General features: G+C 40.2%; 1 protein-coding gene across 2 annotated transcripts in view; it reads left to right on the top strand.

Annotated features, from left to right (window-relative positions):
• The first annotated feature begins 749 nt into the window (after nt 1–749).
• Nucleotides 750–27,633, top strand: part of fam184a (family with sequence similarity 184 member A) — a 150,195-nt gene continuing 123,311 nt past the window's right edge. The window contains exon 1 of one of the 2 annotated variants that reach the window (XM_037086776.1): nt 750–1,556. In XM_037086776.1, coding sequence (XP_036942671.1) covers nt 1,392–1,556 — 165 coding nt within the window. In that variant the 5' untranslated portion in view covers nt 750–1,391. The remainder of the gene's footprint in view (nt 1,557–27,633) is intronic. The other variant, XM_037086778.1, reaches the window with a different exon arrangement.

Raw genomic sequence — 27,633 nt, 5'->3', positions numbered from 1 at the left:
TTTGCATTATTACTATATTATAATATTGAAATTACGGTTTGTGAATTTTACATAATGCCCCTTTAACGTAAGCTATTATTTAGTTTCAATCCAATAAGAACAACCCCACCACTCCTTTAACCTTCAAAATCAAGTAAGAAAAGCTAGACTAGTCAAAAAGAAACCAATCTGTTAACAGTCTCATGGGTTTTTACTTAAATTATCTTATGTGGCCTGTCCTGTTCGAGGTTACCACGGTGGAGTGGAGGCCTCATCACCCGTCATCCTGGATCTACATTCTTCACATGTATTTCATAAAATTAACCCATATCAGACATTCTGTCCGTGAAATTTGTAGGGTGTAGTTTTGTTGTTTTGTTCTGTACATGTGCCATCTTCCTCTGTGGCTCTTCGTGTGGTTTCTTCCATCTTTCTTACTCTGTTAAAAGGTTTTCTCCCAATATAGCAAGGTCTTCCTCAAATAGAGGGTCTAAGGACAGAGCATGTCATTCACTGTCTAGATTGTACAGCCTAGTGGGTCAGTGTGATTTGGGGTTATGCAAATAAAATATATATATATATATATTTGATTTGATTTAACATATGTCTCAATGGGTTTTAAAAATGTGGCATACAACAAAAACGCGCCCCTTGAACGTCACGTCTCACCTTCACCGTCACGTTCGGCGCGTTGCTCTGCCTCGCCGCCGTCCTCATTTAGGTTTTTCCCGACGGCCCCTGAACACAGCGCTGCTCCCATCCTACGTGAATGCAGCATGAAGTGTTGAGGTGATCCATGGCAACAGAGCAGCAGCAACCAACCGCCGAGCCTGTCCTCTTCACTCACTCACACACACACTCACTCACTCTCACACACTCACACACACCGTCAATCTCTACACACTCTCCGTCAATGTAACCGGAACACACCGAGGAGGAAACACTCCGATCGGCTCCCGCTGAAAAACACTTCGGTATCAAGGTGACCGTCCGGGAGCCAGCCAGCCAGCCGGCCAGCCGCCCGACTAATATCCAGCTCCTCATCAGCGCCAGGTGACAGCAGACGGGACCCGCGCCTCGGTGCACCGCAAACGGCCACATCTGTGAACGGACAGGATGGTTGTAGCTAACATTTCTGGGGCTTAACCAACAAAACATTCACCCCTTTTTGGTGTACTACTATCGGGACAAGAGCAAAATGAGACCAATTTTTAACACTTTGTGGGCTAAAGAGGCTTCATTCTTTTGATTTTTTTTTTCTTGTTGTGTCTCGGCAAAAAAAAAAAAAAAAAAAAAAAAAAATCCGACACTGTCCCGGTCCTCTCCGCCGCTCGCTGGCCGTCTCAATTGCAGCGTCCGGTTTATTATTAAAGCCCATATCTCTCTGAAGCATCTGAAGCATCGCTGTGAAGATGGCGACTGGGTCGGGTTGGCAGCAGTATTACTGCCCTGCCGGTCAGGGGAAATTCAGTTCGTCCACCACGACATCCAGCATGTCCTTTCAGTCCGGCATCACCATGGAATATACCCAAGACCTGCACCTGAAGATGAGCAAGAAAATCGCACAGCTAACAAAGGTAAGGAGTGTTATCATGGGGCCTGTTCCTCACTCTCCCCGAGCAGTGTTGTCAACCTTTGGGTTAGACCCCATACCTCCTGTTCTTAAGAGAGAACCGTGCTCCAAACTCCGTTAGGAATTTCGCCTATTTAGTAATTCACCTGTCCGTGGTGAACGTTCCCGATAAGCACAAACACATTTTTATTTCTTTCCGAATTTCAAGAATCTTTTAGTACGTTCGGCATTAATTTCACACGAAAACCACCTATTCCCTTGATAGAATAATCAACTTTTACGCTTGCCCCACATTGCTAACTCAGCCCGTAATTTGGTAGAGGGAAACGAGGAATCACAGATGAATTAACGCTCCAAGTTTGATTTTCATTTAAATGCATGGTGCGTGGCTTTTGAATTATATGCCGAATTAAAATGCAGCCAGTATTGTTTTCCTTAATTGTCCTGAAACTCGTGAAAAAAGGCACGTATTACAGCCAAACGGCGGATAAACATAAAAGTGTGAAATCCCCAAACGGAGTTCGGAATGAATCCCCGTTCGCAGCAGAGAGAACGGCACGCTCGGGAGGTATGCGCTGCCTGAAGGCGAAGTCGCTCCGGTCGGATGCTGCATCCATCAATATTGGGTCATTAGCCGCGACAACAATCAGATCAGTCATTAATCACTCCTTGCAACACAGACTGTGCTGGCATTTTGTTTTACTTGCACACGTTAATGTTGGTCTGGGGCCCCTCATAAATAATTATGTAGCCAAATAAGGGCTCTTCCTCCAAACTTTGATCCCTCATGAAAATGAGAGTGAAAAAATAAGACACAGGCTTGCCATTACCGGCGTTTGAATGTCCTGCTGGGGTCATACAGTTCCCTTTGCTCCCTCCTTATTTGCCTATTTAGAATATTGATATTCCATGCCTAGCAGCTCCCTTGTGGTTGTGCCAAGGCATATGGTGTTGAATTTAAATACTGAGCCTTTTGATGTACATCCCACTTAAATATTTATTCATACAGAATGTCATCTTTAGTTCTGTGAAAATATATGTCTTGTTTACAAAGTATACATTAAATTCAGGAGCCCAGAATTAGTTCAGCTGAAACATTTCATTTTGCTTCGTCCCAGCTGACTTGGCTGCTGCGCTTCCACACCGACCCTACCTGTAGGCTTTCAAGGGCATTTGAAACGCTTTTTTTTTGTTGCCCTGAGGAGTCACGCTTTCATCTCCCAATTGCCAAAATGACAGGGCTCTAACTTCTAACAGAGAGCAGCAGCCTCTCCACAACGCTCACTCAGGGTCAAAGCACGTTTATGGCTCCAGTGTGTCATTACCGTCACGCTGTAGGTCTACCTGTGCCTCTCACACGTTTCCAGGTGGCCTTTGTTCTTTGCTTTATTTTCTTCTTCTTCTTCTTCTGCTTCTTCTTCTTCTTTTTTTTTTTTAGAGACACCTCCTCCTCTTTGCCAGTGAAGAGTCTGACACCTCCAATCACTTACATCCTCCAAGGATTGCGCCACTGACACTAACATAAGATTTGTGCTCTCAGTGTTTCTCTTTGTGCTGAGGAAGTGGAGGCTGAAAAAAGAAATCATAATTCAGCAGCCTTGGGTGAGGTGTGTGCCAAGCTTTAGTGCAGCATGGGCTCTTTAAAGGAACATTGAAAGGAAGAAGAAGTCCTTTTCACCTTGTTAGCTAATTCTCCATATCAAAACATCCAGTGCACCTGCTTGACAATGAATGGCAAGGAAATGACACACATTATATAAAAGTATTTTTCACTTCTTAATTTTTATTTTACCAGTAGGCACACTGCACTTGAGCCCCACTCTTGTTAAGCTGTCTATAATCAAGAAATGTCAGAGCTTTCTGTTGGTAATACTTATATAATTAGAATTATATTACAACATTCAGTGTAATTAAGTTTAGTACCATATCATCATTTCAAATAAAGGTCATTAAATAGCACTTTTCACAAGCAATTTTGTGATTGCTATGCCTTTAATTTCTATTATTTGCAGAAGTTCCCCAGAGGTTTAGAGTAGCACGTTGGAGAGATGGAATAGTTTTAAATTAGACTTATTAGGTAAATCTGGAGTATGAACAAACCCAGTAAGCATAAATTTGGTAACACCGGTTTAAATTCATTCCAGTCAACAGAATAAATGGTGGTTATGCAAGTTTCTGCAAAACATGGAAAGTTTACATTTCTTTATGTTGCAACTTTACGTTTCTTTAGATTTTGTCTTCTATTTTATCTTATGGCAATGCTGTGCTTATGCTCTTTTTAGGTTTAGGCACAAAACACACTTGGATAGGGTTAGGGAAAGATCATGTATTGTACTTGTAAATTACCTGTTTTAGTCGCCACAAACACTTCCTGGACTTCCTGTCCAAAATATCCATGTTTGGATGTGCATGTCCCTTGGGCTCAGTTTTCAATCTTAAAACATCATGGTTTGGGCTAAGATATCTGTTTTTGTGACCACAAATTGCTGGAAAGCCTGAAGTCTCACACCAATATTGGAACGTTCTCCCCGACTGCAGTCACTGTCTTGGTTTAGGTTTAGGTACAAAAAATAGTATGTTAGGGTAAGGAAATGTCATGTTGCGGCTTAAAATACCTGCTTTAGTTGCCACAAACAAAGAAAATTGTCCCAAGGTCTCCTTTTTTCTCCATAACCCCTCACCCAGTCTCAAACTGTCATCAGTAACTCCATCATCATCTCCTTTATCTCATGATATGTCAGGTCATAAACGTTATAGAAATGTGGTATGTATAGCAGAAATGTCATTTATGGTATGTAACATATATGACATGAAACATATGTAGTGCAACAACATTAAAATGACTTTACTTCCATTATTGATAGTTTAAGCCCCAATTTAACCTGCTTATGTGGATTTATTTTCACCTGCAAACAACAGTGACTTCAAATAGAGCAATTCTGCACTAAACATTAAAGTGTGCTGCCTGCCCAGTTGTGTTAATGTGCATTATTTAAGCACAATTAATTCCTTCAACATTTTAGTTCATTTCTTATATTTGACTGATAGACCACTTATATTGTAGCATCAGTGTCTTTAAATTCAGTCACCGATGCTTTTATAAGCCTCTGCCAAAGATGAATCGTATGACTCAAATAAGAGGCCATGGGGCGTGAGGCATGTGGCTGTGAAGGGGCTGGACAGTCTGACGAGTACATCACAGACTGAAAACTTAACACAAATTGGATGATGACTCACAGTTAGATCTTAATGGAAATTTGTGTTATTCCCGCTCAGTGCGCCTGCGTCATAGCCACATCAGCAGTTTTTGAAATATGAACGTGGTAGGGTTTTACAGGCAAAAGCCAAGCTAAACAGTATTTGCAACTAGTATTCACCAGCTGAAACCGTAGTGAATGCTGTTTTCATGTCTCAGGTCACATGACTCCCAGGCGCTCCCACAGGCCTCGTATCTCCCGTGCCTTGTTGTATTAGGCCTACGACAAAGCAGAGGGGGGATAGGCTGATAGCATGCGGGCCATCTGCTCGCGCTGACCGCTGATCTCCGGAGTCAGAGCAGAGCTGCATGCGTTCAGGAATAAATAGCAACCTTGAAACCTCTCTGGGCAGGCAGCTCTCTGGCACGTTACGGGGCCGAGTGATTTCCAGCTTTGCTTTGCTGTATTCGAGGATGACGCAAGAACGATCGAGGCATCGGAATATTTTATCTAATTTCTGACTGGCCTACTTACTGTATATCAGGTTCCTAGTAGCCTGTTTGCACATCGTGATTGATCAAGATGAGTCCCCCTTTATAGCTTTTACATTCTGAATTTCTTACTCCTTTCTTAGATACATTTTATGGCACTTTGACAAGCCTTTCTTCCCTTTCAATTCCCTGACTTTGGTGATTATCTTTTCTTTAGCAGCACACAAATAGAAAAAGGACACATGCAATGAAAACGAGACTGGAGCACAGACAGAATGCAGCGGCGGTGTTACTTCAGTGCACCTATGGCCTCACTGCAAACACCGGCTCTATACGCCTTTTCGAGGGACTTCACGCTCGCTCAGTAAATCAGTCATTGATTGCTATTCTCCCGTGGCATTGGATTTCATGATTCGTGATGCAGGACTTGTTTGCTGCCACCGTTATTTAAGACTTCTCGCAGTAATTTTTAATCCCACAAAGCTGCTTTGCGGCCCCTTTGTGTAGTTGGGGGCTCTGCGAGGATTTTCACTGTCAGAATTTTTTTTGGAAAGCCGTATTTCATAAGTTATACTCTCTGATGGGTTTGCCTTTATTGTAGCATCTCTGTCAAAAAGAAGGCAATGTAGGGGTTTTGCTGCTATGGCAACAAGTTTTATATAAATTGTAATTCAGGGCAGTGTCATGTAAGAAGTGGGACGAGGTTTCCTTTTTTTTTTTCTTTTAAAGGAATAAGCCTGATTTTGTGGCCTGGTCCACAGTGAGCCAGGACTGAAGTTTCTGGTTGTTGTCTGAACACCGTGAAACAGAGAGGGCGGCATGTCATGTTGCATCATCAGGAGAATGCCTTATAACAAATGTATTACCTCGCCTTGGGTGTGTGTGTGTGTGTGTGTGTGTGTGTGTGTGTGCGTGTGTGTGTGTGTGTGCGTGTGTGTCATCAGCAATGACTGACTGTCTTTACTGTCGAAGTGAATCAGAAATAGACCTCTGAGCTCTCCATGTATTTCATGGACGAAGGGATTGCAAGAGACAGAGATAGTGAAATGTAGTGTTTTGTGTGTGTGTGTGTGTGTGTGTGTGTGTGTGTGTGTGTGTGTGTGTGTGTGTGTACAGTGTCTGTATGTCAGATTCTGTAGTGCTACTGCAGCAACACAGCGTCATTGTGCACATTTCAACAAAGGACTATTGAAAAACCACTTGTCATCCACATAATCATAACCCTGCTGATATCTTCCTTCCTGCTCTTTTATCGTTTCTGAAGCTTTGTTTAATCTCTGTTTATTCTTTTTTAATCATTTTTTGGCCCTTTTCATGGCTTTATTGGATAGTACAGTTGAATTAACAGGAGACGGGTTGAGAAAGAACAAGAAAAAAAGAAGATCTATAGCAATATGTGGACGAACAGACACAGCACGCCACTTTTCTATTATAAACTACTAGTATGATTTTTTTATGAAGTGCATTATTTGATAAGTTGTTGTCAACTATTAAACACACAATATTCTGTCGTAAGGGGGTTCTCTAGCAAAACAAAAGATGTTTGCAGAGAAAGTAGCACGTGAGTGTGGTGAAGTGACGTTGTGTTTTAAAGTTTTATTCCACCCCTTAATTCTCGTTCACCGGCTTTCCTATCAGGAAAGTAGTAACAGCAGCCTGTCAAAATGCACCGTTATCTTTAGTAAACTTGTGGATTTCGTTGGCTTCAACATTGTTGGAAACTAACAAACTAATCGAAATATATAACAAAGGTCGAGTTGTTTTTAGATTTTGTAATGCAGGAGATTCATTCGAAGATAACTGATTAATCCTGTGATCGAGGTTGACAGCTAGTGATTCAGCAAACCTTTTGTACTGTCATGTTTGTAAATGTCATATTTTATGGACCATACTGACATTTCTACACGTGTCATTTTACACATGTGTCATATCACATTCACATTACACGTTCATGACCTGACTTTGTGTGAGACTGTAGTGAGGCTGCCAAGCCACTGACCACAGTTCTAGAGTGCTTTAAGTTTTCTTAGAATGAAACCACTGGATATATTGCAACCAAAGCAGTTATTTCATACCAAAACGGGATCTCTTCCGAACCCTGTTTTCTCTTGTCTAAACATAACCAGGCCAAAAGAACAGCATTACCACAACGAAACACTTAAAATTTAACGCAAGCTGAAACATGAAGTGATGAAAAATTTCAACACATCTGGGGTTTGCAGAAACCTACATTTCCAGCAAAGGGGCTGAATATTTTGCTTGCTGGTGGCACAGTGTTTAGCACTGTTGCCTCACAGCAATCTGCATGTTCTCCCCGTTCTTGCGTGGATATACTGCGGGTACTCTAGTTTCCCCCACCATCAACACATACACATTAGGGCAACGCTTCAGTCAGTGCCCTTGACCAAGGCACTGGCTTAGAATCTGGAATTGGTCCCTGGGCACTTTCTGTTAGCTGCCCACTCGTCCCTCTGGATGGGTTGAATGCAGAGAACCAGTTTCACTATGTTGTAAATGATTTATGAAGAATCTACTCGTTATTTTACTTTGTAGTTCATTTACTCCTATATAGCAGTGAACTGATTATCTTTAGGTTGTGGACAAAACAAGACACTTGTGGATGTCATGTTGGGCTTTAGGAAACACTGATCAGCATTTGCTGTCATTTTACAGTCCAAACAACTAATCTATTAATCAAGACAAGAATCAACAATTCAATGGACGGTAAAAAAATAATCATTAGCTGCAGCCCTAGAATCCAGTGTAACATCATTCACGATGAATTCCACCAAGTATGCATGAGCGTGTAAACTGAGCTTCATGGTCTGTTTTATAGTGGAGATTGATCTAAACTGTGATAATGAGAGGCCTGGGTGTTTTCCTCTGATAATGGATTTCGTAATATTCTGCATTCGGCAGTGGCGCTTTTGTTCACACAGTCATTTGTTATTGGTGTTTTTCTTCCTGCATCTTCCTGTGTTGTAGGAAAGGAGTAATTCTTATGGATAAAATTGGGAAAATATTTCGAGATGATAGTCTACGGAGTTTGTGTTTGCTGAACTTTAAGAGACAGCATTTTTATGATCAGACACGTGAGTGTGTTTGCACCAGTGACTGAACAGGCTGGAAATACTGCTGAAACCACACAAATACGCTGTCATCACTTGGCAGCAACATTAAAGCCACAATGCATGTGTGTGTGCATGCGGGTGTGTGTGCACGTCTGTGTTGATGCCCTAATCCAGGGGTGGTATGTGTGTATCCTGGGCAGGGTTAGAGAGCAGATGGTCACAGCAACATGACTCCAGACTTGGGAATAGATAAGAGCTGATCCAGTAGGGATTTTAAAGTCCGATACTGCTCATTCAAAAGCAAAGCTGCTGTTTTTTGTCACAGCTGTATTTTTGTGTACATAGTAAGTACAAGTAAGTAAAAGCAGATTTGGCCATACAAAATCCTTAAAACAGTATATTTTGCAATTGAAATACAGATTTTTTCTTGAAAAAAACCCTGAAGAAAGTACATTTTTTCAATCAGAATACAGATGTTTCTTGACAAAGTAAGTACAGTTTCAAATTAAATTCAGATTTTTCCTGACAAAATCTTCAAAATAACTATATCTTTCAATTAAAATACAGATTGTTCTTGATAAAAAAAATTTTCTTCACAAAATCCTTAAAGTATATTTTCAATCAGAATTCAGATGTTTCTTGACAAAATAGTTTGGATAAGTACATTTTCAATTAAAATGCAGATTCTTCTTGACAACATCCTTCGAATGAATGTCGTTTTCTATAAAAATAAAGACTTTTCTTGACAAACCTATCAAACGTATACTAAAAGAAATGTTGTTTTTTTTCTTGTTACTGCTGCTGCTGTGGTTGTTGAGTGTTGGTATGATTATCCGTTGTATTGTAAGCCATAATTATACTTGCTGCCGCTGCTAATCATCTCCGTATCTCCTATGGTTGTTACAGTATTCCTAGTCTAAATTTGGGCAACAAATGGGGAGCTGGGTTTATTAAAACCTCGATAATAATCTCTTAATTGAATGGAAATTTCAAGAATACTCCCAAGACACAGATTAGCAGCAGCTGCTGTGAATAAGCAGAGAGATATTTTGCTTCCCATGTAAAGAAAAAGACTAATTTTGTTCTCCTACAGAAAATTTTGGTTGTTGTCTTTCCAGACCCAGCATTTATATACACCTCCACATATATCTCTGAGAGCAACTGCCGTCAATGTGTGAATGGTGTAAAAGATGCAGGGTGAGAGAGACGGCGACACACGCTGAGTGACATCTCATTATAAGCTGTTATTTATCACAGAAAACAGCAAGGGAAGGGAGCAGTGACGTCTGTTTTGGTCTCCTTCTGGAGGTGACAAACTGGAAACATCGCTCCTCGCAGTGGCTCAGAGTGCCGGCCAGGCATGTCAACTTCACAAAATATAATATAAATATAATTTTGGGAGAGCGAAAACACCGGGGAGATCAGTGTGTTTGTGTGTGCGTGGACTGCGGCCTGCTGCAGCTGCTGCGAGGAGTACAGCTTATTAACCTCTGCAGGATGCTCCTTCACTGATTGTCACAATTCACTGTCAGATTTCATTAAGATACGCCCACACACTCTCTCTCGCACACACTCAAAACACACATCCAGAGAGGCAGGGAGGAAGAAAGAAAGGAGAGAGAGAGAGAGAGAGAGAGAGAGCCGCAAGCACTATCCCTTACAAATAAAGCACTGCTGACATGCCTGTTGACTTACACACACATGCTCAAGCACACACACATACACAGCGGCTCATAGGTTCACAAGGTGTGTGTGTGGATGATGATTTGATGAGCCATTCTTAATGTTTGACCTTGAGTGTTTCCTCTGCCTTTGCCCAGCCAGAAGACACACTTCTACTACGCCTCTCTGGCCCGTTTCCGTTGGCTGATGAAGCAGCCAATCGTGTCGCAGCGACAGGCGAGACATAGAGCCACGCCAGTAAACGGTTGGCTGTCACCAGCGTTTTATTGTTTTTGTGGACAGTCTCACAAGATTCTGTCAGTGTTCTCCATCTCCAATATGAAGGAGGTTTGTCTGTAAACACAACCAGAGTGTTTTTATTATGACTGTTAGAAATGTCTGACCCGAGGAATCATTGCAGTGTGGTGTGGAATTGTACCCAACAGACTGTGAAAGCTGCAATGAAACCTGCTTCACTGATTCACTGAATGACTAATGTTATTGTAAGGTTTTAGAATCCTTTAGCACATTGAAATAGTGATCACCCACAAGGTTTTTTCCATGGCAGATGCAGACAGTTAGTAATCAAGGAGACCACTAATGGATATTCAGAAACAATAGACAATTGCAATAAAATTGAAAATCTTAGATTAACCAGTCTCACGATGTTACTAAGTATGATTTACTCAAGTACTGTACTGCCCTGCCATGTTAGTCCTGCTGTCAGTAGAAGAATAGAGCTCACAAACTGTGGCTTTTTTGTCAACAACGCAAACGCTGTCACCATAACTCATTGGAAATCCAAAATACTTCCACACTGGCGACTTCAGTGAAAGAGGAGGGGATTCAAGTTCTGTTGATGGGTCTCCTGCATCTGCAGTTGCCATTGTTGTAAGAGTGGCGTAGCCCCTTTCAGGAATAGGGCGGTACTTTAGGTGTGTGTGCGTACGGTGTGAGTGGCCGAGCGAGAGTGAGGGAGCGTGTGTACGTGCGGACAGTGAATGAATGGGAGAGGAAGGAGAAGCGAAAGGAGTAGCAGTAGTAGCAACAGCAATAAAGTGTACAACATAGTCTGCAGTTTGGCTGTGAATAAAGGCGACGGCTCCTCCAGGTACAGCAAAGCTCCCTGGTATTATTTCCCGACCAGCTTAACACGTGAAAGGGGTTCACCCCGAAGGTAAACACAAACTTCGGCCCTGGAGGAAATCATCTCCCTCGTGCTCCCTGACCATGGTCCAGGAACCGAACAGGAATGGTGTAACACCATGCTATTGTGTGGCTGGCTGTAATAGCTAATAGCTACTGGCTTAGCTAGCAGCTAAGTTAGAGGAGGTTGACTCACAGCGCTTCAACATGTGTGTTTTTTTTTTTTTTTTCAGCTTGGCAAGCCAACCGGACGTGACATGGGGTGTGGCAGCATCGACGATCCCATTTTTTAATCCGATGTTGAATATTGTGACTTAGTTTCGGTCAGCCTTAAGGAGAACCCACAATAAATGTAGAAAAAGCAAAAAATGCAAAAAATGCAAAAACCCCTCTCTCAGGCCAGCGTTTGATTTGTCCATTTTGGGCTACTGTAGAAACATGGCGGTGCAATTCCCTCGGTAGCATGGCTGTAATAAGGTATATCTGGATACCATGTCAGAGGCGTAGGCTTTTCATTCACAATAAACATGAAGGGAACAGCTAGGGCAGATTGTCTAAAAGCATTAAATGCTAAAATAGATTGCTAAATATATTTGGAAGGCCGTTAATACACCTGGGCAGCCAGCCCAATAGATTTAAACGTGTGGGAAACATTGTCCTCCACATTCTGTGGCCCACAGAGCAGTCGCTCTAGAGACTTCAGCCCGCGACTAACTTCCAGTGAAGCAGGGAATAAAACTATTTAACTTCCCAGCTTTTCAAATCTTACTGGATTAGATGGCTCAAATTCTGTTCCTGAAACAAGTTGCTTAGTGTTCTGACCCTAAGAAACAGCTGCTTCTTTCACAATGTAAGCTTATTGGAAAACAAATCCAAAACACAGTTTTAACGAACAGGTACTGAACTTTTTCTGCTACTTTCAGTTATACTTTCACTTCACTATATGTTGGAGGGCAGTGTTGTACTCTACTACATATATTTGATAACTTTAGTCACTAGTTACTTTGCAGATTCAGTTTGTTCAGTGTTGATAGGCTATTATGTGTGATATGCAACCATTTAGATAGTGTTGTAGGCGAGACATTGAGTAAGACCACAGAGGAGTGACTACAGAGAGAGACTGCTGCATCAGAAGCTCATATATTATCAAATAGATTTATTTTATCAGCAATCGACCAAATCCTTCACTGATTTAGATTATCACAACCCTTTTAATGAATATTAGATTGTTTTTATTGCCTTTTTATGTCTCTGAGAGTTTTTTCATCGATTGCATTCAGCCATCCAAAAACATTAGTGCTGATATCTTAAAGGCATCCCTGCATAAAGCACATATCTGGTCATTAAACAGAGGAGTGCTTTATAGAGGATAGAAGGATCAGGAACTGAGAAAAGAAAGATGTTAATCTTGCTTTAATTCTTTTCTGACTACAATAACCAGGTGTTTTACACCTGTCTGCCGCTTTCTCCACTTCCTTCGTATTAATCCTGCTTCCTGTATTCATGGCTGCAGAACAGAGATGAAGCAGTTGGCCCAAGAGGTTTTAGCTTGTCTGAAGCTAAAACAAAAATGTGACTAGAAAAAAAACATGACTGCCACTCAGTACAGAATATTGCTTGCCCCTCTAATGGGCCAGCAGTATGTAACACGTCATTGCTTTTCTACAAATTGCCTGAAACAAGCCACACTCAGCACTGGATTGTTTAACTGTGAGGGCTTTCAGGTGATGTAACAGTCCTTCTGGTGGCCATATTGAAAGGCAGCAGCTTGTGGGCAACAGCATCTGTGCAGAGTTGAATGTGTAGATGCATATACGCAACATTAGAGGTGGAAAAACAGTAGATTGTTGGATTATTTTTTGCTTTGTTCATGTTCATGCTGTTTTTTAGAAAGAAAAGGTAATTTCATTATGTGCATATCAGTGTAATAGTTATTGGTGAGAGGGTACTAGCAAGTCGGGGTTTGGATAATATGTTGGTTTTCATCTGGGTTGAATGTGTGTTAGCATGTTTGTTAACAGGTTTTTTCATATTCAAGTACAGACACAATGCATTTATTATGTGATCTAAACGAACTGCAAATTTGTATTTATGTTTCAAACACTTGCAGAGAGTGGGCAAATCAAATCTAAACTATATTTATAATGTGGCTGCTTTAGAACAGTAACTACTGAAAGTCAATGTTACACTGAGCCTTAACATCATGTCAGTACTGTAAATACAGACTTAATTTAGTACCTGCAGATTTGCCACACAAAAACATACTTAGAATATACATGGTCAGCCAGTACTCTAACTCCAACAAATTAATACAGTCAGAAGCACGAAAGAAAATCAAAGGTATAAAAGTCTGCACATAATAGCCTTAATGTGGAAAAACAAGAGAGGGTGATTACATTTTCATGTGGGTGCATTTAGTTGGCTTAAAAAATCCTAAACAATCCGTCATCGATGACAACTGTGGGCCAGGTTTCTCCTCTCATCAACCATTTCATTTTACTTCAAATTAATTTCTTTGTTCTTCCAATGTTCCTGTTTATTTCAGCCATGCCAACTGCCTTGATTTGCTCTAACCCATGGTATAGACAATAGACAAATACATCAGACTTTTGACCCTGATGCATTTGATTTTTGGATTAATGGCCCCATATTAATATAGAATACTTTATGAATGCTACACACAATAATGAACAACACCTTACTTGAAATATTTGGGTAAATATTGTAATCAGCCTTCAACAGCCAATTTTGACTGGAGACACTGCGAAGTCTAGACCTCCCCAGTCGACACCAGCCCACACATTTAACCAGAAAAGGGAGCTTTTTGGCAGACATAGTCAGTAGCAACTAAGCATTGGGATTTTAGAGGCTAAAGTCTGCTTCGACTTTCTCTTCTTTTCTTGGCAGCTACATGGCCACCAGGGACCTGTCTTTACTCACTGGGTTCTATTCCTTTTTCCTGATGGGAGAGACAGACAAAAAGCTCCCAACACCAGCAGTTAGCCTTCTGTTTTAATGTTATTAAGAGTATCATTCAGATGTCTTTTATGACTCAGAGGAACAAGAGTAGCCACAGGCAGTGGCTTCCAAAACTGCTGGGCAACATGGTCATTCCGTTTTACTCAGCAAGGTTTAGTCAGCAGGGTAAGCAGGACTCATTCACTGCTTTCAATTGTAAGGAAATGTTTACAGATGAGCTTTCAAATATGTTAGATTCTAAGATCCTGAAATCACTAGCCTATGTAATTATAGGTTATAAAACAGTTATACAGTTGAACAGTGTAGCCTTTTCTCCTTCAAAAATTAGAGCATTTCCAGTCCCTTACACTGATGAACAAACAGCAGTAGCATTAGTAACATGTTTTGTCATAGACATAATAGACATTGTAATGAATGACAAGCTACAAAATGATGTTAACCTGCCTATTGTTCCGATGTCCCCTGTAATCCAAAACCCTAACAGCATGAGAAATGCTCCATTGGACCCCCAGCACATTTGGCCAATGCTGTTACTGGAGAAAACATAAGCCTACTGTTACAAAGACCAACGGCTCCAAAAACACTCCTTTTTGGTTGTTTTGCCCTAATTATCGTACTGTATATGGACATGCAAGAAAGGACACAGTCAGGTGGCTTTAGTTGTCTTATTTAGGTGACCTTCATTGTCTTAGTTGACCTTTATCTTTAGAAAGTGATGAGACATGAAGAGAAAGGAATCATCTGCATACTGTGACACTGTGTTGACATTAATTTAAAGAAACCTGTTTGACCTCTTTAAATAATTAATAATCATAGCCTTACAGAACTATAATTCTGGTTACATATTAACCAAACGTGTTAAGGATGACTTCATGGCCTTTCTATCATTCTTCTTTCTTGTTTTGCTTGCCCTTTCTATTTTCATTTTACTGAATCCTACGCCCATCTTGGCTCTTTGTAGAATTGGCAGGCGTATTTACTCCTTTCTCCTTCCCATCCTCTCATCTTGCCTCTGTTTATCTGTCCGTCCTTCCCTCTGGCTAAAGGACATCCAAACAACAGCGGGGCTCGTTGTGACTTCACCCTCAGCGCTCAGTCTGTCATCCCATTAAGATTAGATGAAACTGATCCCTGGAGAAATATTTGGGCTATTATAACAGCAAACAGTGAGTAGACACAAAGAAAGGAAAAATCAAAAAGTAGTTATGTCAAGAAAAAAAAAAAAACTAAACACAATAAATATTAACAGTATATATAATAGGGGTGTCACGATTCTCCAAATCCTCAATTGGATTGGATTGGATTTTTGATTCTACGGTCACAATTCGATTCTCGATCTTTTTTTTCTTTACCATTTATCATATTTGGCAAATGGACTTGGATTTCTGTAGTGCTAATCCAGTCTACTGACTGGCTTTACAGCACTTGTCAGATTCACCCATTCACACACATATTCATACAGTGATGGCAGAGGCTGTCAAGCAAGGTGCCAACTGCTCATCAGGAGCAATCTCGGGCTCAGTATCTTTCTCAAGGACACATCGACATGCAGCTAAGAGGAGCGGGGATTCAAACCAGCGACCTTCCGATTTCTAGACGACCTGCTCTACGTCCTGAGCTACAGCTAAAGGGTCATTGGTTTTATGCTATGATAACTCATTTAATTTATTAATTCGTATTTCAAAAGATGGTCTACATGGTGTCATGAGTGATATAATCCCTATTATTCAACTGCAATGTACTACACTAGGGCTTTATTGTCAAATTTAAATAAAATGGTACCCCTAATGTAGAACAGCTAGTATAAATTGAACATATCCGTATGAATGAATAATTTAAAAAAGTGATCATGTGAAAAACAGGAAAAGAAAAATCCAAATCAAATCCACTCAACTTTATCTCCAGTTGCCATGGAGACACAATAGTTTTTTTTTTTTGCAATTCATCAGTCAAGCTGTGTGTCAGTACAAGTCAGGGTTTTGTGCAAAACCTATTTTAAGATAAAATTCACCAAATGAATTTAACATTTCAGCATTTTGTTTTGTACTGTACAATGAAAATCCCTGACCCCCATTTGACTCCATTAGAATGATGATTGTAGAAGTGGAAGAAAAACTGATAAGAACTCCAATTTGTGAGAAAATAGATTGACCAAACCTTTAAAGGAGGTAGTTATAACTCATCAAGGTATTGTAGACAATTACCCTAAATATCTACTTATTCATACAGCCCTCTGACCCGTTTTTGCCCTGAGTTGCTGACTGCTAGACAGCTCCATGACTCAGCATTCGTCCGTTAAACCCACCAGTTTGCCTGAGTGGTGGTTTATGGCCAATCAATATAGCTCATTCTCCTCAAATGCCTACCTTGCTTCTCTTCGCCTCTTTGCCCCACTCATTTTTGTCTCCTGTCCCCTGTTGTGTTCTCGTCATAGTGCATGTTGCAGCATTAGAGGCAGTCCTGTTTGGCTACTTTCACAGTGAAGCATTAAACTTTAAATGTTAGTCATAATTGAAATAGCTGTAATGCCAACAGAGCTGCTCTAGTGGTGCACACAATGAATGTGCTTACTCAGAACATTGTCTTTAAAAGAAAGAAGAAAAAAAAAACGTGCTTCCAACTTTGAGGTTTTAGTCCGTTTATCTATAATTGAGCAGCCCCAGGCGAGAATTCCATATAAAAATCCACCTGTGTAATCAACCTAATCAAAAAGTAGGGCCGCAACAAAAGAGAAGCCTCCCAGCATCAGTAACTGGAGAGCTGTAGATTCACCCTATTTGTCCAAATTAAATTCTGTTGTTGATATGGGGACCCCGCTGCCCAGAGGAGCTGACAAACCAAAACCAGAATGACACAGAGTAAAAAAAATCTGCTGCCTCACAGCTCGCTGTGTTTTCAGAACACACTCTAACAGGATACACTGCTGCCTGCAGCCCAATCAGCCATGCAGCTGCAGTCAGCGGTGCCGTCCGTTGATTATTCCGATGTCAGTTGATGTCAGAGGAATTATAACTAAGTTTTGATTTCTTCTCTCTGCCTATGCATTTTCAGATTTTTTAAAAAGAACTCTCTTTTTATTTGTGCGGAGGACTTTAAGGATTACTGAAAATTTCATGACATCCTGAGGAATTTTTTCTAAAGATGCGAAGGCTCAGGCTGACTGGAGAGAGTTGGGATGATAAAGATGCCAGGAACCAATTGAGACTGGCAGTATGTGTGCTGTCGTTTCTTACCAACACACAGGAAACTGAGTCATTAGAAAGCTGAGTTCCATAATTGACTGTCGTGTCAAAGTATTTGCTTGGATTCTGTTGCTGGTTCTTTGTGCTCACTAATTAATGTGTAGCAGATGCTGTTTGTTAAAGTTGATGAATTATAGAATTGAGAATAAATCAGGTCTGAATGCATTATAGAATTTTGCAGCGCTGTTGAAACCTTTCTTATGTTCAGGCATTTGGTTTAACAAGTCATTTTATCATATTCAAAACGCGATTGTTTTTTTTATTTATTTCTATGCACTTGTTATATATTCCCTATATAACAGGCCTGGAATGTGCAAATTGTCTAAGGCAAAAATAAAATACAAAATTGTAGAAAAAACAAAAAAGGAATTGATGATACCCTGAGAAAAAAGATTGTATGTATCTTATTTATGTATTATCTCACTAAACCCCACTGGTCGAGGCAGATGGCAGCCCACCACTGAGTCCGGTTCTGCTTCAGTGGTTTCTTTCTGTTAAAAGGCCATTTTTTTCTCACCACTGTCGCCAAGTGCCTGCTCATGGGGGAAATGTTGGGTCGCTGTTAATGAATTAATCAAGGAGTATGCATTAGTCCCTCTTGACTTGGAAATTGTCATGAGATGACTTTTGTTGTGAATTGGCGCTTAATAAAAAAGACTGATTGATTGATATTTAAATTATACTCCACTCCGCCCTTTAGTATCAAAGCATTTTGTTTCTGTGTAGTCCATCTATTACTCCAATCCGCCCTCATACCTAAAAATTTAAACAGGTTGATTGCCAGTCACTCCCAAAAAGACATGACCATTACAGCGTAGATTAGCAGTGATTAATATGTGCTTTATAAGTAAAAGGAGACACATTATGCTGATTTTCAGGTTCATGATTTCATTTTTGGTTTCTACGAGGGTAGCTTTACATGCTTCAATGCTCAAAAAAGCATCAGTTTTCACATGCTGGCCAGTGCAACAGCACTCCCCCTCTCTTTCTGAAATGCTGTATTTTAACCCCCCCCCCCCCCCCCCCAAATACCCAGTCTGTTCTGACTGGTCAGCTCACAGACACCTGAGCAAGCAGCCCTCACTGTGTCTCTGGGCGACTATGTCGTGTCTTCAGCTTCCAGTTAACTTCACATCTGCAGAGAATAAAGGTATGACATATGCAAATGTGACATGGTGACAGTGCGATGTCAAGAAGTCGTGGATTTAAAGGTGGGACTACTGATGAGGCGTTTTAGGCAGGAGAGGTGTTTTCTGTTGGAGGGAAGAGCTCCCATTGGTCTGGACTCTTTAACTTTCAAGACCTTTTACAAGCACAAGACTCTATATTACTCACTGAAGGAAAATGGGAAAAAAGCACAAGATGTCTCCTTTAAAATAACATTGCGGACTTTATTGCTCTTTATACTTTATCACCTGACTTCCTTCTTTGCTGCCATAATGACTGTTACAGCCACTTGAGGTAGTTGGCTTACAAGAAATGTACACATGGGTTGTGATAATCTGCTTGCCCAGTGACCTTTAAATGACGCTTTTTTGATGAGAATGGGCTGAAAATGGGGCTAATAGAGATTAATAGCTTTTGTGATGTGACCAGTACTTGTTGTTCTAAAATTGTGCTCAGTTTGCAGGCCTGCATACAAAGTTTGTGCTTTAGAAATTAAAGGTCAGGAGTGTTCTGCTTGTAATCAGAAACTGATCCTGTGAAATGAAAGACAAACACCCTCACACAGCTCTCAGATTCAACTGTAATGAATCTTCAGTGATGTTAAATCCAAAAGCAAACTCTCTGCACCACACGGCTGTAGCTGAGTATGACTATAATATTGTTCTTTTCAAGCTGATTGCCGGACGTGGTTATTATACAGTGTGCTCATGGCAGCTTCAAACTGAAATTAGATTTAATTACAAGCAGGAGTGACAGTGGAATTGTTCTTTGCAAAAATCAGTCAGTCTACGTTTAGTTTAAATGTAAAGTATGAATAAGGTCAGAAGGACATAGAGTTTTCCACACATCTTGGTTTGTCTTTGGTGTCAAGAGTGGACAGCACAGAGTATATAAGATATCAGCAGGACACCAGCCGACATAGCTGATATATTGCCAGCTATTTTGACCCGACCTATGACTCAAAAAGAAAATGAATATTACAGGTTTTCATGCACTGACTGTCAGGTGAAAACTATAGATGATGATACTTTTGCCATCAAAATCTTCAACTTTATCCAAACTTTGTTATATTTGCCTGTCCTTCACTCCTGATGTTAATTGATTATCTCTCCAAATAGACATGTGCGCATGAATGCAGAATCTTTTGACGAGGGGCAAGATTTGGGTATGGGAAGGTTTCTGCTTTCTGTTTGTTGTCTGTAGCCTGTCTGCAGCCGTATTGATAGTATTGACCAGTCCCATTTGTGCAGGCTCTGTTTGCATGCAGGTAAACTTCCACAATATAGCTTTTTATCAGTTTTGTTTTCAAAACTTACTTGGGAAAGTGTTTGTCTGTATAACGTCATCTCTCAACCCTAACTCCATTCTCACATCTCAAGTTGCTAATCAAACTGTGTCAACGTGAATGGATGGATTAAATTACAGAGAATGTATTAAAACTTTGATTGTCAATGAATCATTCAAGTTATTTGTCACATGGTTTCTAGCCTCTCAATTTGTTGCTCTTCTTTGGCTCCTGTCATTAAAAAGTAAATAGTTATTGGGCTTTAAACTAAAGATGCGTGAAATATATTGGGCTGATGAATTATATTAAGAAGTTTATAGGCTATTATATAGACTATCTGTCATTTATCTGTGAAAGTTATGGCCAGTGATGAATAAGAAGCCAAATAGCTTTCATAGACAAAGAATAGCATTTAAACACACAGATGAAGTAGGTCACAGAATGCACCTTTAAACTTGGTTTGTGGTGTACTAATAAACACAGAGAAGAAGACAAAGAAGAGGAAGTCCACACAATTGCAATTTGTTATACATGTTCCATAATTGTTCTAAGCTATGGAATGTTAAATCATCTGTTCACTACATCGTAGCCTTTTGTAGCCCCAGGTCATGAACTTATTATCAGTTATTAATATCAGCTGGTAAAAGTCTGTATCATGCATTTCTATTTTGGACGGTTGAATGGGAAAAAAAGCAGTCTGAAGTAGAGTTGCACGATATATCATTTGAGCATCTTCATCGCGATGTATGTGTGCGCAGTAGTCACATCGCAGGGCCTGCAATGTAGGAGTCAAATGAACTCATTTAGTTTTAAGGGTATCTGACACACACTGTGCATGCAGACTCTGCATACGCAGCGATCCACCAATCATTAGTTATTATTCCGTGTGCCGAAGCAGACCACGCCCCTGCACGGGAATGAGTCGCTGGTAATAACATTGAAAAATGAGCAACAAACAAGAGAAAATTGCCGAAAAGGAAGACTTGGTGCCAAAAAGAAAAGCAACGTCAATTATCTGGAATTATTTTGGCTACAAGAAGGATGGTATTGACTAAACACGTGTTCTGTGTCAACAGTGCCTTGCATCTGTTGCCACAGTGAGAGGTAACGCAACTAATTTGTTTGACCCTTTATGTCGGTACCAAATAGCTCTGTATGACAAAAACAGGTAAGATCAGCGCAGGTTAATTGTCCACCCATGCAGCATAACATAATGTGCAATTCAGATCATCTGATGAAAATTCTTGTATTTTTTCATATCACAATATATATCACAGGGTTAAAAAAATCGCAATGTCAGATTTTTTCCAATATCGTGCAGCACTGCTCTGAAGTCATCACCAAGGCCTTCTTAAAGACATTTTTCTCCATTTTCAGACTTTCTATTGATCAAAGAATCACCATAGAAAGTAATCGGCAGACTGGTTTGTAATTAAGTTAGCTTTAGCAATCGTAATTGCAAGCCCTGAGGAAACATGATTTTAGGATAGTGGTCAGTCAGTCAGACCTGTGTCCCATGTGACATCACACAGTATCCCTCTGAAACAGCTCTATAGACATCAGTTATAAAACACTTCACAATTGAATCTCAAAACAGTAACGGTGAGCCATTTGGAAACGTATGTATTATTACTGACCAGACTTGACAAAAGCTGTCCAAATCCACATGCCTGTGAGACTGTACTAGCCCTCTTGGTGTTAATACCACCAGTGTTTTTCAGTCAACATAATAAGTGGACAGTCAAGTGTGGTTTCGTATCTTATTACTGCTTGAGCAGAATGCTGGGCTGGCTTGTGTTATCAGCACCACTCTGCTCTCCTCTCCTCTCCTTTTCTCCAGCTCTCTGATGCTTTTTTATCTGTGTGCTTGTTTGTATGACAGCTCCGCAGGTGAGCACTGACTTTCTGCCCTCAGCCTTTTTTATCACCCCATTTCACCCCACGTGCGCGCAACATCTCAACCTTAATGCCGCTGCCAAATGACGAGCGCGTTTTTTTCTTGGGTTTTATTTTTTATTTTTTTGTTCTGACGGAGCGATTACGAGCGCACGTTGCATTGTGGACCAGTTTTCTCTCAGGCTTGATGTTTTTTCGTGCTCTGTTTAAATAGGGTTCACTCATTCCCATTGCGTCTGCGATACAACAAATGATGAGATCACACAGACGCACGCACACGCCCACGCACGTGAAACAGAGAGCCTGCAGGCTGCAAGTGCTATAGACACTGATGCCACTGCTAATGGAATTCAGTGTGCTGTGACTTGAGTGTGAGCAAAACAGAGAGGAATAGAGAGAAGGAACTATGCTTTCCCCAGAGGGACCCTGTACTGAGCTATTCTTAACACTTTCTCCATAATGACTGCCCCATTCATACATCAGATGTTGCTGCTACGCAGACTTGTAACAGTCTGTTCCGTGATGGTCGCTGAAACCAACATCTCCCTCCGACGCCATCCGGAGTCATATTTTAATTGATGAGACATGAGACAGAGGAGTTGTAGGGAATGACCTCTAGGCCTGTAGCTGTGATCTACCGCATGACTCGACAGAAAGTGATCATGCCTTAAACGATTTTCATGCTCTAGCACCTCACCTGGTGCAGGCAGAGGACAAGCAAAAGGCTGTAAATCAGCCAACACAGTATGGGAGGGATCAGCTACTGAGCCAGTTAATTCTGGCTTTGTTTCCTCCCTGGTGTGTGGTAGTGGTCTATACTTTATGTATGTGTTGTATACCATATTTTACCCTTGTGGTAATGAGCAGCCAGCACACATATGATTCATTTAGCTAAACTGCAAAACAAATAAACACAATATATTTTTCTGTTACTGCAGTCCAGAAATATGTGGGTTTTAATCAGAGAATCAGAGTCAGAATTTCCTTTATTTGTCTCGTGAACAGGGATATTTTCTCATCACAGCCAAAGGATAGTGGTAATGTAATAAATGATAATAATAATAGTAAAGGAATAAACAACATAATAAAAAAGTAAGACATAGAAATAGACTCATATACATTGTATATAAAAAATATGAATATAAATATAAAAATATAAATTCATGAAAACAAAGAGCATTTGTTTATTTAGTTTGTTTAGGCATAAGAAATCAGTCAAGTAAGTCAATTATTATAGGCAACGTAGTTCAGCATGGCTTAATACACTCATAGAGACAATAAAGGGATAGCAACCATGGTATAAAGGTGAAATCTCTGACACTGGATACAGGTCTATCTAATATAGTTTAAATGATTTAATCCTAAAAACATGAAATAAGTTAGCATTTTTGCACTTCTAGGTTCCCTCATAGTTGATCGCTTTTTTAGTTTGCTGAAGAGATTTTCTCATATTGTTCTACTATATAAAAGAGATAAGTTTGTACCCCATTTGTGAATTTAAACACGTTGACGTGTTTTAGAAACGGTTGATGCCTACAAGTGGCTATATAAGATGAGAGGCAGTCGGGGGCGCTAAATGTTGTTACCCCAAATAGGGAGATTCGTCTACTCAGTAGTCTGGCTTCTTTACAGGTTGATGTTATTTCAAAACAATTCTATTTCTACTCTTCCAACTTATAAATTGATCAATTTATAGTGAAATATGTAAAGTACAGTAGACTGAAGGGAGAAGTTTATTGGTGGTGACTGCAATTCAAATTGAAAAATCCCATGTGCTCTGTGTCGAGCTAACCAGGACATAGTTAACTTCCGGGTTAGCCTACAAAAATACGTCATCGCTGAAGCACACTTTTATGACAAGTAACGTTTATCAATGACTAAGCTGGCCAGAACAAGACAATTCCTCTAACAAGCCTTAAAACCATGGACAGTTCAGTGTTCTAAAACAAGAGCTCTTCCGTCACAAGCATCTCAATCTAGAACCAGCGCCTGTTGGTTCTGCCAGTCTTAGCATATGATTGTTTGTTTGAAGAGTTTCTATCACTATTGGACAGAGGCAGCACATTCATAATATTGTAATACATATTTAACATCTTCAAGCCATATCTTTCAGCACTAGTAGTTTAACTGGCAGTGGTTTATATGTCAATAATTAGTCCTGAGATTTGAGCTGTTTTTTCCCAATATCTGAACAAATTAACCGAGCCAATATACATTTGAAGTTTCCAAGAAGGTGTACAGCTGTATTTAAATCCTTCCAGCATCTCCATAAAAATCAGTATTCCTAAAAGACTGAACCAATATGTGTTTTTGCTTCTGTAATGAAGCTGTCAATAGCTGATGTTTTATTCATTTTACCTCATAGTCTGCCACAGGAAGAACTCCAATATGTTTCGATACTTACGGCAGGATTTTCTACTGGAATATTAACCACAATTGATTAGCAATACAGTTTATATGTTACATTATGAATGAAATCCAATTGTCTGTGTAAAAGGCTATATTTTAGTAGCCAGCTCAGCTAGCTAGTAGTGAACTGGACATGCCGAGGTGTCGCGTGTACTATGCTTGTCGAACACTGCAAGGAGCTGTGTGTGAGGAACAGCCTTACAGCGCAGTGCTAAAGGTTCACACCTCGTAGACACAACTGACAAGTTGAGACATGAGGGAGACATTAAGGACACAGAGAGGGAGAGAAAGATGGAGGCAGGATTCAGACGCATGAGTAAAGAGCAGAATCCAGACATCTGTGAGTGTGTGTGTCTGTGTATGTGTGTCATAGTGGACATTTATCCTGCATTTCACAGGAGACTGACTGGGAAGCAGGTGATGGAGTAAAGGCTTTCTCATTCAACAGCTGTGGACACTTATTCACACACAGACACCTAAAAACCAGACATCTGAGGCCGAGGTCAGATCGGATCAAGCTGTCGTTGCTGCGACCAACCATTGTGTGTCTGTCTTTGTAAGTGTGTGTGTTTGTGCCTGGATCTGAAACTGCTATGTTGTGTTTAGCCTCTGGGCATGGTTGGTGTCAGTCAGGGTAAGGCCGTGCAGTGAGGGAGACAGCTGGAGAGGGATGGTCGACCGGACAAGCCGGCCACCACCTGGACACACACACACACACACACACAGAGTCATGTTTCTATCACTTTTGGGGACATTACACAGACTTTCTTGGAGACTGGCCCTTACCATAACCACTACTCTCCCATCCCTAACCTTTACTCTAACTTCATCCCTAAACATTAACAGTTTACAGTACAGGGACTTGTGTTTTGTCCTCATACAGAAGGCAGGTCCCCACCATGTGAGTAACAGATTAGTGTTCTCACAGCATGAGTAATACAAGTCCACAGAAAAAGAAAGAAAAACAGGAACAAAGAGTCATCAACAGAAAGCGTCACTGGGTGTTATGCCATCAACAGACAATGCTATTGTTCATCCAAAATTTAAATATTACTGTACATGGTAGGAGGTGAAAGTATGATGATCCGGCTTAGAATGAGATCATTATGTTCTTTTGGTCTGCTGAATTACTGTGGGCGGCAAAAACTGACATTTTAACAGGAGTGTATATGACGAACCAGTGCAGGAGGAGATCTGCGAAAGGCTGAAAAACCACGATCATGTGGAAGACTTTGGCTTTGTTACCAACCAATATTTCTCCAAAGTTTCTTATCGTGTATTCAGACTTGCAGCTCATTTGCTTTGTTTTGATTCAGGAACTGATTTGTAGGCAAAAACTGACATTTTAACAGGAGTGTATATGACGAACCAGTGCAGGAGGAGATCTGCGAAAGGCTGAAAAACCACGATCATGTGGAAGACTTTGGCTTTGTTACCAACCAATATTTCTCCAAAGTTTCTTATCGTGTATTCAGACTCGCAGCTCATTTGCTTTGTTTTGATTCAGGAACTGATTTGTAGAGTTTGTCAGATACATGTTTTTAGTTAGAGGCTGCAACAAATAATTTGATAATGATATATCAGCTGAAATAAACACATTTAATGCAAACCCTAAAATGTGCTTATTAAGACTTGTGAAAATACTTGTAATGGAGGCATCCCATCAGTGCATATCAGATTCATCAAAACCAATATTTTTCTGACAACTGATATATTGTTTGTGCTATACTAATTTGGCACAAATGTTGCATCTTCACCTTTGTGTTCCCACAGAAACATTAAATTGTTGTAAACAAATGGGAAGATTAGCCTTAAAAGACATCCTCCTCCATAGCAACAGCTGTGTGTATTGCTAGTTGTTTTTATTGATTTTATGTGGTAAATATGCCAGTGTTCATTAAAATAATTAAATATCCAGTTACAGAGAGCATCTAAACTAAAACTAAAAAATGTCTTGATCAATCTTATTAGAAATCGTGCTGACTCAAGAATGTGCTGTTGAGTTGGGCTGTGATCGACACATAACACCAAACACCTGCACAACAATTGCTCTCTAGATGGTCTAGCTTGTTCTAGCTATCTCGTCAAAAAAACATCCAAATGGGCTAGGTGTGAATATACCCTGACCTAATCTTGACCATATTTTATTTGATATATTCACAAACTTTTCCTAAGCACAGTTGCATTATGCAGATACTGCAGAAATATAGAACCTTTAAAATGTAGGACATTAAAATGCTGGACATTAAAAAAACATGTACTGAACATCAGGGTTTGTGCCCAGTATCAGTGTTATTGTGCTCTGAAAATATCTAGTCTTTTTTTATTTTCTGATTTTGAATGCCAAAGCCCTGATGTTTTCTCTTGATGTCTGACAATATCTTAGATCAGTGAAATCTCCCATGATATCAAACTAAATACTGCAAATATCTCAAGAGTCTTGGGCTGGATTCTGTTTCAAGTCTATTGAACAAACAACACTTTTACAATATAACCCCTGGTGTTATCTTTCCATGCAGATAGAGTCAATTTGGTTTTATTTGCTGAGGTTTAGAGATCTCTTCCACTGAGACCGCTGCTCACTGAATGCCTTGTAATAGCCACAAATAAAACTTCTTCGCAGTACTCAAATAGTCTTGCTTTTAGGTCTGATCCCCCATTGTAAGTCTGCAAGCAATTGTCATCATCAGTTAATTTGTTGGTTATAATCTTGAAAAGTCGTTAAGTCAGTGAAATGTCAGCAAACAGTGAAGAAATGTTTTGTACACCAAACAGTCCAAAACCCGAAGATATTCCTTTCACAGTCATACATATTGTATATGACAAACAAAAGCAGCAAATCCTCACATTTGAGAGGCTGGAATCTCATTTGTATGTTTGGTTTATTTTTGCTTTTTTGCTCATTTTCTGTCAGTATATTTTAATTGACAAACTGCTTCAGCTCTACTCCAGTGATCTCTACAATATGTGGTGGACTGTAGACAGCAGCGGAAACACAACAAAACTATCATATTCTACACATATTCTTTTAATTTGACCAAATAGTTGCCGTTTCTGCTCATGATAGACTAAAAACTTGGATGCAAATGCTTTTTCTGAAGCTTTTCTTGATTATTTTGGCAAGAAAATGGCTAGTCACACTGAACACTGGCTGCCATCACTTTCAGTCCCACTGACGACAACCTTCGAACAAACCTGCATCGGTCAAACCCTAACTTAAACAAATGACAGTGCGGCCGACAAACACAAATTGTGAGACATCAGCCGTCAACAGAAGAGCAAGCTGAATGAGATCACATTATCACATCAGGCTGAGAGTGGATTAGAGAGCAAGAGATTGTAGCTATGGGCCTCTGCTGCTGGTGACTCATCTGACCTGATTCTGAGCAGCAGCAGCAACAGAGAGGCAGAAAGGGACAATGAAACACACATCTATCACCTACCTGTCACCATATGTGGGATGTTGTTCTTCCACATATGCTTTGCGTTGTTAAAGCTGATTAACATTAAATCCAAAGCTCCATTTCCTTTGTTCT

The sequence above is a fragment of the Acanthopagrus latus genome, chromosome 22 (assembly GCF_904848185.1).
Source record: "Acanthopagrus latus isolate v.2019 chromosome 22, fAcaLat1.1, whole genome shotgun sequence".
Classification (NCBI taxonomy): Eukaryota; Metazoa; Chordata; class Actinopteri; order Spariformes; family Sparidae; genus Acanthopagrus; species Acanthopagrus latus.
Note: the sequence above shows the minus strand (reverse complement) of the source record. Positions and strands in the feature narration are given on the sequence as shown.